This window comes from Phacochoerus africanus, chromosome X (assembly GCF_016906955.1).
Source record: "Phacochoerus africanus isolate WHEZ1 chromosome X, ROS_Pafr_v1, whole genome shotgun sequence".
NCBI classification, from domain to species: Eukaryota; Metazoa; Chordata; class Mammalia; order Artiodactyla; family Suidae; genus Phacochoerus; species Phacochoerus africanus.
The window spans coordinates 56,502,540-56,517,464 of NC_062560.1; the positions used below are offsets into that span (position 1 = coordinate 56,502,540).

Consider the following 14,925-nt stretch of genomic DNA (forward strand, 5'->3'; position numbering starts at 1 on the left):
GTAGGCTCACAGCTGCAACTCCGATTCGACCTCTAGACTGGGAACTTCCATATGCTGCAGGTGTGGGCCTAAAAAGCAAAAAAAAAAAAAAAAAAAAAAAGTACCCTATAGCAGCTTACTGTTGTTAAATAAAGGTTCTTAAAGGCAACTTTCTTACTTGCCCTAGGAACCCTGAATGGGAATTCCCCTCCTCAGCGGCAGGACGTCGACAATGATTTCTTCCTGCTCTTTAACGTGGTAGATGAAAACCTTAGCTGGCATATTAATGAGAACATCGCCACTTACTGCTTGGACCCTGCCTCAGTGGACAAGGAAGATGAGGCCTTTCAGGAGAGCAATAGGATGCATGGTGAGCTGGGAGGAGGTGCCCACACCATGACAGTGAGCACTGATGGAGGGTCTCCACTGGGCCTAGCATTTGGTGGGTGCTTTCACATACCTGGTCCTTTTTAATCCTCCCAAGGACCAGGAGTAGTAGATAGTTTTCCTTGTTTCACTGATGAGGAAACTGAGGCTCCAGTATTACACAGATAATAAATAGCACAGCTAAAATTCCAACCTTGATCTGTCTGACTGGATAGGCTGTGCTCTTGCCATTAGATGCCCTATCTCCTAAAGTGGAAGAATCCAGGTTGTTGACTCCAAAGTCATATACTATGTGCTCAGTCACTTTGGTGAGGGTTGACCATTTATTTTAGTTAGCATTTATTTGTACCAAAAAGGATGCAAACTGGAAAAATTACCCACTTTTTTGGAATGAAAAAAATGATTTCCCATAAAGGAGTTGACAATGTTAATTAAAATTAAAACAAACTAAAAACACAAAATCCTTGAAGCATGGATAGAAAACTAATTTCAGAAATGAAAACAAATTGTTACTTTTGTTTAATTATGGGAATGATTCACTTGATGACAGATATGGGCTCAAAACCAGAGAGTCCCAACAGGAAGTGAAAATTCCAAGGGAAGATGCAAAGGATGGCTTGGACAGCTCAAATTTCTCTTGGATTTAATACCAATTGCTTGTAATAAACATAATTATTCAGCTAACTTACAACTATCTGTGGAAATTATAGGAGGAAATTGGCCTAGGAGTAAAGAGTAGTGTGTAAAATAAAATCCAGTCCTTAGAAAGCTCCCTCATATTGCTGAGTTGGAATCCTGAATCTACCACTTAATAGCTCTGAGTCATTGGGAAGAAAGTAATTTTCCTCTATGAGTCTTGATTTCCACATTTTTTTGCATATGATCAATGATATCTGCCTATTTCCCAGGGCTGTTTGTGAGATTTAAATGAGATAATGCATATGATCAACACAGTATGCTCTTTAAAACCTCATTTAAATGTTATCTATTATTATTGTCACATTGTAAGGCTTCTCTCATTGGGCTATACTTTCCTAACTCTGATGTTTTCTTTGGGTTTTCTTTTGCAGCAATCAATGGCTTTGTCTTTGGAAACTTACCAGAGCTGAGCATGTGTGCACAGAAGCGTGTGGCCTGGCACTTGTTTGGTATGGGTAATGAGGTAGATGTCCACACAGCTTTCTTCCATGGACAGATGCTGACCATCCGAGGCCACCAAACTGATGTGGCTCGCATCTTTCCAGCCACCTTTGTGACTGCTGAGATGGTGCCTCAGGAACCTGGCTCCTGGTTAATTAGCTGTCAAGTGAATAGTCACTTGAAAGGTGTGTCAACATCTCTGATCCTTCAAGTATAGGAGATTGGTGGCAGTAATGGTTATTAGGAGGCTGAAATTCTGTCTTGGGGCCATAAGACTGGTCTTTTAGGTGAGACAGCTGAGTATAAAAATGAAATACTAGACTAGAATTCTTGGAATCCAGGTTCATTCCTGGCCCAGCCATTAAATTGCAGGGTGATGGAATTCTCATTGTGGCTCAGCTGGTTAAGAACTGGGCATAGTGTCAGAGAGGATGTGATTTTGATCCCTGGCCTTGCTCAGTGGGTTAAGGATCCCATGTTGCCTTAAGCTGAGGTGTAGGTAGCAGATGATGCGACTCGGATCTGGTGTTACCATGGTTATGGCATAGGCCTGTGGCTGCAGCTGCAATTCAACCTATATATAGCCTGGAAACTTCCACATGGTGTGGGTGTGACTGTAAAAAGAAAAAAAAATGCAGAGTGACCTGGGGCACAGTTTTCTGGGTTCCATCTTGTCCATTTCTAACATAAGATGGTATAGGAATGGATGAGAGGAATTTTAAGCTGCCTTCTTTTTCTTCTTTGCTCACTATTCTAATGAATTAAGACCTAATAGTATTTGCTGCTGATTGAACAAGGAGTAAAGGAGAAATTAGCTAAAGAAGAGTAGGGCTTCTGCAGGAAATCACAGAGTATTGTGGGCCAGTAGTGACACTCTAGTTGGGAACCAACAGCAATAAGTGTAGAAAGTTTAGTTGTCAGGGGGAGAATTGTTGAAGTAATGGCCTTGTGTACCCAGGAGCATCAGAAGACAGGAAGAATATATGAGACAATGGAAAGAACATTAGGTAGATGATGAGAAGGTTTGGGTTGTTGTCTCAGCTCTGTGAAAAACTAAAAAAATACTGTGTGACTTTGGAAAATCCTGTTCCCACTTCTAGGCTTCACTTGTCAGACATGGAAAATGGGGCATTTGTTTTAAATAGTTTCTAGTATACTCTTCAGCTCTCATTTCTAGAGTTATTTGATGTAAGATAAATTAGGTGTCAAGAAAGTAATATGTGAGTATGTGAAAGTCGATTTCAAAGGGTGACAAAATGTAGACTGGTGGATAATAAGTCTGGAATGGTAGAACCCAGTAAGAGAAAGTTATTCATGTCCCATTGTCTAGGATTTGCCTTCTGTCCAAAAGTTCCCTATATAAGAGAGTATGAATGTTGATGGAGATTAGGGATGCAGTGTGATAGTGGAACAAGCATGCACCTTAGAGACAGACAAGCCTGGATTGAAAACCTGTTTCTTCCACTTAGTTGCCTTTGGTAAGTCATTTTTTGAGTCTATGTTTCCTCATCTGAAGATTTCAGTAATGATTCTTACCTTAGAAACCTGTAATGAGATTTCAGAGATATACTAGGGTTTTGAATCTTAGAGACTAGGGGAATAATGGTGCAAGAGAAGAAAATGAGCACTCAAATTTTCTGTTAAAAATAGGCTCTTAACTCTTAACTGTACCTCTGACTAGCTATGTAATCTTGGGAAAATTATTAACCTATCTATCTGATCCTTACTTTTCTTCATGTGCGAAAGAGTTCACTAAAATTCTGTATCACAGTTATGAGGACTGAACGAGATGACATATGTAAATCACCTGCCACAATACACATTCAACAAAAATGGATATCCTTACTGCCTTCTTTTTCATACCTTGGATTTCTAATTTCCTTGGAATGTTGTGAGATTCAAATGAGATAATGTACCTAAATTACCTCTATAAATAACTAAATGTACATAATGCAATATTATCCATTACCACTTTGCCTCAATGTAACACCTTCCAACATTTGGAAAGACTATTTAGACTCTGCATTTTTTCTTCTTTTTTTATGACTGCACCTGCCACACATGGAAGTTCCCAGGCTATGGGATGGATTGGAGTTGCAGCTGCTGACCTACACCACGGCCAGAGCAATGCCAGATCCAAACCACATCTGCAACCTATGCTGCAGCTTGTGGCAATGCCAGATCCTTAACCCACTGGGCGAGGCCAGGGATTGAACCCACACCCTCATGAACACTATTTTGAGTGCTTAACCCACTAAGCCACAAAGGGAACTCCAAAATCTCTATTTCCTGACAGTCCCAAGTGTGAATATTCATCTCTTTGTAGAAGATGTTTCATTATTTTGGGAGCTTCCCACCTTAAAAATAACTAACTCTTCTTTTTAAAAAATTTGATGCTCCTATGGGCCTAGATTTGTGTGTGGTAGAGTTCTCTATTCTCCCCATTTAAAATCAGGGGTTAAAGCGCAGATCTAGGAAGTGACTTGGACTTGAACTGAGGTATTCTGACTTCAAGCTATGTGATGTTGCTACAGTGTAAGTATTTTGCCACAACAATTAGGCCCTGTTAAATGAGTCAGTTGTGGTGAGCAGGTGGCCCTCTTTCTCCCAGCCAGATTCCTGAGGAGTGAGAGAACATAGCCCATTTGGAGGTAGAGGTAAAGGGCCTAATGGAAGTGACAGGGGAAACACTAAGATAAGGGGAAAGGTGAGTCATCTGGGAGTTGTATTGAGTGGAATAGAGCCAACTCTGGTGTTCTTCCTCCAGGTGGCATGCAAGCACTCTACAAAGTCAAGTCTTGCTCCATGGCACCTCCCATGAACCTACTCACAGGCAAAGTCCGGCAATACTTCATTGAAGCTCATGAAATTCAATGGGACTATGGTCCAATGGGGCATGATGGGAGTACAGGGAAGAATTTGAGGGAACCAGGCAGGTAAGAAGCAGTGGACTCCCTCTCCCCATTCCTGGGCCCAACCACAGACACCTGTGAGTCAGTCTCATAAATCTCTCCACTTTGGTGTCACAATCATTGTCTGTCTGGAATTACATGGCATGACTGTTAACCAATTATTGTGGCTCCCAGGAGAGCTTGCTCTAGCAGAGCTATACAGCTTTTTTATGGTTATGTCATAATCCCAGCAAAGGGTCCAAACAGAAAAGAAGGCCCAGATGGGACCAGATCATTTAAAATGGCATTTCTCCCAACTATTTAATTTACTATTTATTTACCTCTTTGCTCCTTCCTTTCTCTACCACAGTCTGAAAGATAAATTTAAGCTGAAGTATAAAATGTACTCTGGGAAGTATAGGAAAAGGGGAAGCTACCTGCCTTGTAGCCATTCCATGCCTATTATTTTTGGGAAATTTCTGTTTTTCATGCCTCATACATGACTCAGTTGTGGGCAAGAGAGCCAAAGGTTAGTGTCCTAATCAGTTGCTAGGCCTTAAGTTGTATTGACTCATCAGGCTATTAATGGTTCTAGGTCTTTCCAAAAAAGGCGCTTGATAGATGACTAAGAGAGTTTATGGAGGAATATTCTAGGACACCCAATCATGTTCATTCTTTCAGTAGGAACTAAAGGAATGAATATGTAGAAAACTTAGGAAAACAGGCACTTGGATGTCAGCTTGGCTTCTAGAATCTGCAACCAGTCTTGCTAAGTTAGTGCTCTTTACTTTTTTAAAAAGATTTTTATTTTTTTCTATTATAGATGATAGAAATGGTTCTGTCAGGGCTTTAATTTTTGAATGAAGGATATTATTTATTAAAGGTAGGAAGGATCTTGAGTACCTGAGGATGATTAAGGACGAATTGGAACTTGCCCCAGTGTCTGGAATTTATAAGCAAGAAGATTTTACCATACTATTGAGAACTACAATCATTAAAACTATCCACAGTAAAAGGAATTGTTTTCCCTGAAAATGAGTTCCTGATCTTGAAAAGGCTCAAACAGAAGCTGTATATCACTAATTATTGGTGTTGCCAGAGGAAATACCTGGATTATACCTGAAGTCCTCCCTAACCACAAAGATCAATAACTTTATGAGAAAAGGGGTGAGATGGGAATCTATTTGACACATGATAAATAAGTTGAAATTTGCCTACTTATATTCCAGTGTTTCAGATAAATTCTTCCAGAAGAGCTCCAGCCGAATTGGGGGCACTTACTGGAAAGTTCGATATGAAGCCTTTCATGATGAGACATTCCAGGAAAAGGTGCAGCTGGAGGAAGATATGCATCTTGGAATCCTGGGTGAGGAATCCTTAAAATATTAATTCAATTGACTAGAGCAGAGAACTAGGGAGGACTTAGAAACTGGAGCCTGGGGCAAGCTCAAAAGTACATTGTAGTCCAGCATTTTCCAAAGAGATGACTGTTTTGTGAAAAAGAGTTGTAAGTCTGAATATGTATACAAAATACTAAGTTAAACAGAGTCGAATAGTGTTATTTGATGCAGGGCCTCCCAGAGCCTTATATTTATTTTTGATCATCAAGAAGATCTAATAAGGGAATAAAGTATATACATTTTTTATATTTACTCCTAAAAACTTTTTTCATTGAACATTTTCTGATAGCAGTGTTGTACAGATTACACTTTAAAAATTATTCTTTAGGTATGTTTCTAAAGGACTATATAAGACAGTAAGATTGCTCTACTTGGCAATATGGGTCTAGTAACAGACTGGTACAACATGTAGACATGCTTGCTATGGTGAGGGATGCAGAACAAAGTTTAGGGCAGATAGAGTATTTTGCATATGTTAGACCTAATTGTTCTTTTGCATGGTTTTTCTTATCTTTTGTCTAGTGGTCTTGTACATTATTGTAAGTGGGGTATTAATTCCTAGTCTTTGAGCAGAGGTGGAACATTAGGTCTGTGGTTGAGGGAAAAACCAAGCCAGAAACTCTGAACTAGGGTTAGAGCCAGCATACATACTCAGGGTATTGTCTTGGTATTTCTAGTGATTCAAACTAGGTTACATGTGGTATATAATGCAGCAAAGAAAGTCTAGAAGTCATAGCTAGACTACTTAGTCCAGTGCCTGAACAGAGTTTATAATAATTTCATCTACTTAGATTTAGTTTAGGACTGAGGCATGCTCAGATATTTAGATGGCTCCTACCAGGAAATGCTGCTGTGGGAACTGGGACAATAAAGGTGGGGGAAATAGGATTGTACTTGATGATGGAATGGGAGAAAACCCAGGCTTTAGGACCTCGGTCTATTCCTAATCAGTCATTTGAATTTAGGCAGATCAATTCTACCTATCTGAGCTGCAGCCTCCTTACCTATAAAATAAAGATATCCTCTGTCTTGCATACTTTAGAATGTTTGAGGATCAAAATAAGATAGTGGATTTTAAAAAATGTTTTTTTTAATTGTAAATTGCTGTATGTTTTGAAAAGATGATTATTATCACAAAGAGAAAATTTATCTTTTTCATTTCACTTCTCTTTCCCTCTCTCTTCTTCTGTTTCTGACCTTCCTGGCCATGCCTGTTTTCATTTCCATTTTCTCTCCTTTCCACTTTCCAGGGCCTGTGATCCGTGCTGAGGTGGGTGACACAATCCAGGTGATTTTCTACAACCGTGCTTCACAGCCATTCAGCATACAGCCTCATGGGGTCTTTTATGAGAAAGACTCCGAGGGAACTGTGTACAATGATGGTGAGCATACAGGTTTCAAGTATTGTGGCTGCAGATAAGAGCAGGTAGGGAGGGAAAGAGAGAGAAGAAGGTGGAATTAATTGCCATAGATGGATGGTGTTGAATGAATATATGATATTATAGAGAGACAAAGCTGGGATCAGTAAGAAACAGCTACTTTATAACATATTTAAATATATTCTGATTATAAAATAACACATGTATTACAGAATTTTGATAAATGTGGAAAATTATAAAATAAACATTATTCATAGGTAAATTGCTATTACATTTTGATATAACTTCTAATATTTTTCTTTTTATACAAATATATATATTTATAGATTTGTGCAAATCTATATATGTATACACTATATATATATTTTATAGTTTGGTATTGTGCTATTTTCACTTACCATTTTATTGTATCCTTTTTATATGTCATTATAATGTTACAAAAACATTTTAATGACAGTGTAATACTCTATCACATGAATTTGCCATAATTTATTTACTTTATAATTTATTTACTATTGTTTGAATATGTAGGTTGCTTTCATTATTTTTTAATGTTGTAAATCACATTGCAATGAAGGAATATCTGGTTTGGATTACTAACTCTGGAGAGAATCTTATAAGTGGGATTATTGGGTAGTTAGTTTTTGTTTTCTCTGTGAATAATATTAACACATGCTAATCCCAAGCCAAAAAAAAAATTCTGAAAGCATAAAGGGAAATTTGCAAACCAATCTAGAATAAAAGAACAGTCTACAATCCAACTGGTCTCTTCAAGAAATCAGTGCCATAGGGGAAAAAATTTAAAGAGACAACACCAAGGGCAATATGCAAACTTTGTTTGATTTTGGTTGTAAAAAAAGACATTTTGGAGATAATTGGAAAATTTTTGATATACACTGGGTGTTAGATGATATTAGGGTATTTTCTTAGGTGTGGTAATGCTTACTAGTGTATTCAGAAGTAAAATGTCACGATGCTTACATTTTACTTCTAAATGATTTAGAAAAAAAGAGAAAAAAACTGTGTGTGTAAATAGATACACATATACACAGATTTAGATAAATTAAAGATGGCAAAATGTTAACAGTCAACTCCAAGTGGTAGGGCAATTATTATATTATCCTTTAAAGTTTGTCTGAAAGTTTAAGGAGTTGGAACAATGAATAAATAAGAAAAAACTACCCTAAATTATACCACCATGTGATAAATTTACAACAAATATTCTTGTGTATGCTTCTTTGCACATTTTCATGATCATTTCATCAAAATATATGTTAAAAGATGTGGAATTGTGTCAGAAGGTACACACATGAAAAATTTTGGTACCTATGTCCAAACTGCATTCTGGAAAAAATTGCAGTTATATTAATTTGTAGTTCTACTAACAGTTACCAAGAGGGAGGCTATATTTTCTTGCAACCTTACCAGTGTAGGGTAGGCACTTTAATCTCTGTCAAAATGTCACTCTTGTAGATAAACAACAACAAAAACAAAACTCACTGTTTTAATTTGTGTTAGGTTAAACATTCTTTTCAGTATTTATTTTGTATCTCACATTTTTGTGAACATAAACTTTTTAATGTTTTTGATCCATTCTGTCAACATTTTTCCAAAGGGGCTATTTTCATATAGTCACCTTTTCATAGGTGAGTGACAGAAGCAGATGTCATTTGAACCACTTAACACCAGCGCTGATCATTATAGTTTGTAAAATTTTACATTTTCATAGCCAAAAACTTATCTGTTTTTGTTTGTACTGATTTGATTACTAATAGGTTTGAAATTTTAAAATAAAATTTCTGTGCATTTCCTGACCGTAATCCATGTTCATTTAAAAAATTACAGTCTTAGTGTCTCACACACACACACACACACACACATGCAACATATACATGTCTACCTACATACACATACAGAGGGAAAAGTCTTCAACAATTAAAACTGTTCAAAGGTGAAACAGGCTATGATGGCATGTAGCTAATCTTCCATCCCTGGATATTTTTAAACAGGGGTAGGAATACAAAAGGAGATGAATGTGTATTTTTAACTGAGGAATATTCCAAATAAGTTTTAAAAGTCCTTTCAATCCTTAAGTCCTCTGAGTTTGGAAAACTGAAACCTAAAGCATTTTTAATTTCCCCAGTTCATATCACAAGTAGTGGCAGAGTCAGAAACCAAACTCTAGTCTCTTGATTACTACCTGAGATCCTTTTCCATATCTATATTCTATGTTGCTGCTGCTCCAAAATGCATTTGTAGATTATGGTCTTTACCACCCTGTTTGCAAATGATGATACTCAATCTAGCCAGTGTGAGCAATGAGATCCATGTTTTTCCTGCAGGTTCATCTCCCTCTGGCTTGGTGGCTAAGCCCTTTGAGAAAGTAACATATCGCTGGACAGTTCCTGCTCACGCCGGCCCCACTGCTCAGGATCCTGCCTGTCTTACCTGGATGTACTTCTCTGCTGCAGACCCCATAAGAGATACAAATTCTGGTCTGATGGGCCCCCTGCTGGTGTGCAAGGCTGGTGCCCTGGGTGCAGATGGCAAACAGGTATTGCCAAGGTTTCAGGCTGGAAAGTCTGCTGGGAGGAGAATAAGGCTGGGTTGCTGAATAGGAGTTAAGCATTGGGTTCTAGAGGTGAGGGAATAAAAAAAAATAACCAAGTTATTAAATCAGAAGTGAATATTTGGTGACCTCATTCTATTTTGTATACTATTCTTTCATTCACACACATCTTCCTTAGTCTCTATTCCTTTCTATTTTATATTCTCCCAACATCTCATTTTTTTAAATCAATGACCCCTAAACCTTGCTCCTAATTCCTAAATCTGCCTTACTATTTGTTTGTCTCTTTCATATCCAGCCCATCAATTTTAGCTGTTTAACTCTAGGCAATCTGAACCTCTCTTTGCCTCATTTTCCTTATCTAGAGTGAAGAGTTAAAAATGGAAGAAGGTATCTTGTGTTTCTGTGAAGATTAATTAAAACAATCCATATAAAATGCTTAGCACAGTGCTTGATACACAATAAATGTTAGCAGTAATAATAACATTACTAATTACTAATAAAATAATGTTAATCACTAGTATAATTGTTTTTTTCTTTTATTTTCTGGTTCCTCCCCCAAGAGAGTCCATTCCTGATCTCCTAGCCACTTTTCTGCACTCCTGTCCCTAGCTGACTCCAGACTGTCTTCTATTATACTCTTCTCCATAATCTTCATCTTGTGCTTCTCCCCTGCCTCCTTTCATACATTCCTCCCCTCTAGTCTTATCACTTTATTCGAATGTACTTCCCCCACCTGCAATTTAAAGTTATCTGAAGAAAAACTCCCTAGAAACAATTGCAACTCTAGGCAGGAGATATGGCCTTGGCTCTGTGCTTAGAAAAGGAAATTAAAAATAATCAGGAATCACTAGGTTCTAGAGCTGCACAGTCCATAACTGCTGAAACTATTGTAATTCCTCCCTCTGTTCTCTTCCACTGGGACTACAGAAAGGAGTGGATAAAGAATTCTTTCTCCTTTTCACTGTGTTGGATGAGAACAAGAGCTGGTACAGCAATGCCAATCAAGCAGCTGCTATGTTGGATTCCCGACTGCTCTCAGAGGATTTCAAGGGTTTCCAAGACTCCAATCGGATGCATGGTATGGGGAGTGATTTTACCCTGAGCTACAACTGAGAGATTATGAACAATCTAACCTAAATTTAATCATGACCCACTCCTAAAAACACTGATCCCATTGCTGAGCTCTTCCCAAGAGACAAGCTGAATTGAGGGGTTAAACTTAAGGCAATAGATCTTACATTTAGCACTTTCTTATGCTGTATTCTGTTACCTGGTATGGGGGACACTGGAAAAAGATACTGTGAAATGAGGATTGCACACAAAGAATCTACTAGAGAATGAAGAGACTAAGCTCTGATGTTACCTTTCTAGTCTTATCTCCTCCCTTATCACCTTCTACCCTTGCTTCTCAACCCCATACTCCAGCCAAATGTACTTTTCATGCTTTTGCAATGCTTTGTATTACTCTTTAAATTCTCCTCCTTACAACTTTTCTCTCTGCCTATCGAAATTCTTCCCATTCTCTAAGGCCCTACTCCAAAACCACCTCCACTATGTAACAATTTCTTATCACTCAAGCCCAAGATGATGACACTCTCTTCTAAATGTCTATTTCTTTTTAAATCAGACTATTTCGATAGCAAGTTCCAAAGACTCCACAATAGTGTTATCTGTTACATGGCTTTTGACTTCTGCTAAAGTATAGTCTCTTTAAAGGTGAGTATTGTTTGTTTTTTTATCAACGTATCCTTTATATGGTCTAATACATAGCAAATATTTATTGAACTGGTAAATTACCAAACTAATGAGTAGGTGGATGGATGAGTATTCAATGAGTGATTTAATGGGAAGACTCAGTTTAAATTCACAAGTAGCTCTCAGCATTTTCCAATGAGATCAGACTAACAATACCCATGAAACAATTATAGAACATCCAAGAGAGACAATAATTAAGTGCTAAGTTGTGTGGAACATCTTTTAAGTGGCATGGAATTCAGAAGAAGAGGACATTGGTGAATAATCAATTAAAGGATTCCTGGAAGAAGAGACTACTTGAACTGAGCCTTGGAGGTTGAATAGGTTTGCAATCAAACATTATAAGCAGAGGAAGCAGATTCATGAGGTTAGCTATGTTCCCATCATCCCAGGGAATTACCAAATCGAGTTACTCCTTAAATCTGGTTCCAGTCAGGACATTGAAAAGTAATCAGCTTCAAGCAGGCCTCCCTGTACTTTTGAGGGGAGTATGGAAAGTGGGAAGGGTTGAAGAATGAGTGTGTTGTCTTTTGGCTCCATCTTTTGGTTCTCATTACCAGACGGTTACATCAACTGGAAAATGTATTACAGTCCTATGAACTAAGTTTATTCCAGTCTGAATTTATTGGGCACCTGGTAAGTATTTTTCACAACATGCCAGGTGCTTGGATAGTCACAGAGATACAGAAAAAAATGGTGTGGTTCCTGTTAAGTCAATCTAATGTGGGAGATAAATTTGTAAGTAAATCATTGAACTCTGGTTGTATTTCAGAATTTGGGGGTGAGAAGAGTTTTAAGGAAGCCAGAAAGAATGTAATAACTCTGCTTCACAGTAGGTGATATTTGAGCTAGGACATGATAGATGTGTAGTAGTTTGCTTAAGGAGAGAGACCAAGGTTTATTCCAGGCAGAGGGAACAGCATGTGAAAAGTCATGAATATTTTCTAAGTGGTTACCATGTTTAAAGCCTTAGAGAGGCAGGAGCTCAGAAGATAATGGTGTGTATTTGTGTGTGAGAGAGAACAGGGAGGTAGATTGCAGATAGGAGTGCCAGGGAGGAGGCTTTTGAAATAGTTCATGCCAGAGATGATGAGGGCCAGAACCAGGGCAGCGGGAGTGAAGATAAAGAGGAGGAGACGATTGAAAGTTGAGGAGGGAACATTGGGGAACATCACACTTTACAGAGTCATGGAGAATGAGAACAAATGGAGGAAAAACAATCAGAAAAGTTGTAAGAGAACCAGGGAAATACTATGCTACAGAAGCCAAGGGAGGAGAGTTTCGAGAAAGTGAGAATAGGAAAGATTGGGGTGTGTGTGTGTGTGTGTGTGTGTGAGTTGTGGTAGTGGAGAGTAGTTCAGTTTTGCCAGGATATGGAGCATGGTGGAGGAGGGGCAGGAGATAAAGCAAGAAAGGCCAGTCAGGCCCTAATCCTAAAGAGGCAGATCTTCATAAGTAGACCTAAAGTGGCTTAGGGAAGAAGCAAGAGGAGTTGAGAATGACTCAGAAATTTCAAGTTGTGGGAAACCTTAGTATAGAGCTGATGCCATGCTGCCAGCTAGTGCCTGAGTAGTCTGGTCTCATCTCCCCATCTTGTCTTGTGTTTTTGTTTTCCAGCCATTAACGGGTTTCTGTTCTCTAACCTGCCCAGGCTGGAAATGTGCAAGGGTGACACAGTGGCCTGGCACCTGGTTGGCCTGGGCACAGAGACTGATGTGCATGGGGTCACATTCCAGGGCAATACCGTGCAGCTTCAGGGCATGAGGAAGAGTGCAGTCATGCTCTTTCCTCACACCTTTGTCATGGCCATCATGCAGCCTGACAACCCTGGTAAGTGCTATAGCAGCTGGCCCTAGGCTGAGAAACATTGTTGGGTATAGGGCTTGGGGAAATGGGGGAATGGTGAAGAAATAAAAAGAATCAAGTTGAGGGTACTTGGGAATTTTTCAAAATACCTTTGTCGTCTTCTTCAATGTGTACTCCATGTTTTGGTTATTTGGATTCTCTTATCAGATGCAGCCAGAATAGACTGAAGAGCTGAGAAAGCTATTTTTCTGGAACAACAGGAGAGAGTAGGGATGCTGCTAAATATAAGGACATAAATAGGCAGAGGGTGGATTTGGCCACTTAGCCCATTGGCCACAGAGAGCTTCTATAAATTAAATCCTTGCATTGGAAATGAGGTCCATGAGATGTACCTTTAAGTGCTTCCAACTCTGATATTCTGCGAAGATTTTTGCAAACTTCTGCTGGAAGTGGGATAGTGTGTGATGTTATAGTTTCAGCCTAGGAATCAGAACACAGGAACTTCTAGTCCAGGCTCTTTCATTAACTTGCTGTCTAAATTTTGTCTGATCACTTCTCCTCTCTGTAGCTAGATTTCTTCCTTCTTTTCTATTAACTCCTCTCCCTCTCTTCCTTTCTTCTTTTTCTTCCTCCGTCTCTCCCTCCTTCCCACTCCCTCTTCCCTGTCTTTCTTTCATGACGAAATTTGACTGTGTTTCCTCAGGTTCCATTTATGTCTGAAATTTCATAATGTGGCAGCAGTTTTTCTTTGCTGTTCCTAGGGTATATTCTTCTTCTAGGCAGTAGGTGGCAATAGTGTTATTATAAGCTCCATGCAGTTCCCACTAAATTTTTATTTTAGTTCTGTAAATTCCATCCATATTTGAGGCAAAAATTCCCTAAACAAAGCTAATTCCTTGATAACTTAAAAATTCTCAGCCTAGCACTGAGTCTGACAAATACTTGACATAAAGTAGGCCTCTACAGACTTCTTGGGTCCTCATTTCTTCCAATCTACTTAGGATACTTCCTTGGTCAAGGAGAGTTGTATTAGCGAATTAGATACAACCATTAATGGGACTGAAAGAAACAACAGTAATCAGCTCTTGTTGTGAGTGCTGGGATGGGAAACTTCTGGGACAAAAAGACCCTTCTCTCTAGCCTTGGTCCCAAAGCCAAAACCTAGGTTTAATCTCCTTCATACAAAATTAGCTTGGCTCCCCAACCAGGCCTATATGCCATCTCCAAGGCTCACTCTTACTTGGATAAATGAATTTTTGTGCTATATTAAGGCCCAAGGAGAGTGACTGTAGATGGCTCAAAACATTCTGATTGGGAAGTGGCACTAAATGGCTTTATAAGAGCAAGGCTTAAAAGGTTACTTTTCATCAAGATTCCCAAGTTTTCTTACTAGTAAAAGCCCAAACTCTTCTTACTTTTGCATTTTTCAATCCTTTCAAACTCTCCTCTTTCTGAAGAGTTCTCAAGTCATAGAATGTTGGAACTGGAAGAGCCCCCTTGAGATAGTCTTAATTTATTTGTTTTACTAATGGGAGGAATAGGCAGAGACCTGGAGGTAGAAAATGATTTTCTCATGTTAGGAATATTGGATCTATTATTTTTTTCTTTTCTCACTT

The 14,925-nt window shown here is 38.7% G+C and overlaps 1 protein-coding gene across 3 annotated transcripts in view; it reads left to right on the top strand.

Annotated features, from left to right (window-relative positions):
- Window positions 1-14,925, top strand: part of HEPH (hephaestin) — a 125,528-nt gene that overhangs the window by 11,348 nt on the left and 99,255 nt on the right. For all 3 annotated transcript variants that reach the window (XM_047765482.1, XM_047765484.1, XM_047765485.1), the window contains exons 5-12: window positions 167-349; window positions 1,437-1,691; window positions 4,274-4,442; window positions 5,627-5,763; window positions 7,048-7,179; window positions 9,519-9,730; window positions 10,676-10,826; window positions 13,121-13,333. In XM_047765482.1, the coding sequence (XP_047621438.1) occupies window positions 167-349; window positions 1,437-1,691; window positions 4,274-4,442; window positions 5,627-5,763; window positions 7,048-7,179; window positions 9,519-9,730; window positions 10,676-10,826; window positions 13,121-13,333 (1,452 nt within the window). The remainder of the gene's footprint in view (window positions 1-166; window positions 350-1,436; window positions 1,692-4,273; window positions 4,443-5,626; window positions 5,764-7,047; window positions 7,180-9,518; window positions 9,731-10,675; window positions 10,827-13,120; window positions 13,334-14,925) is intronic.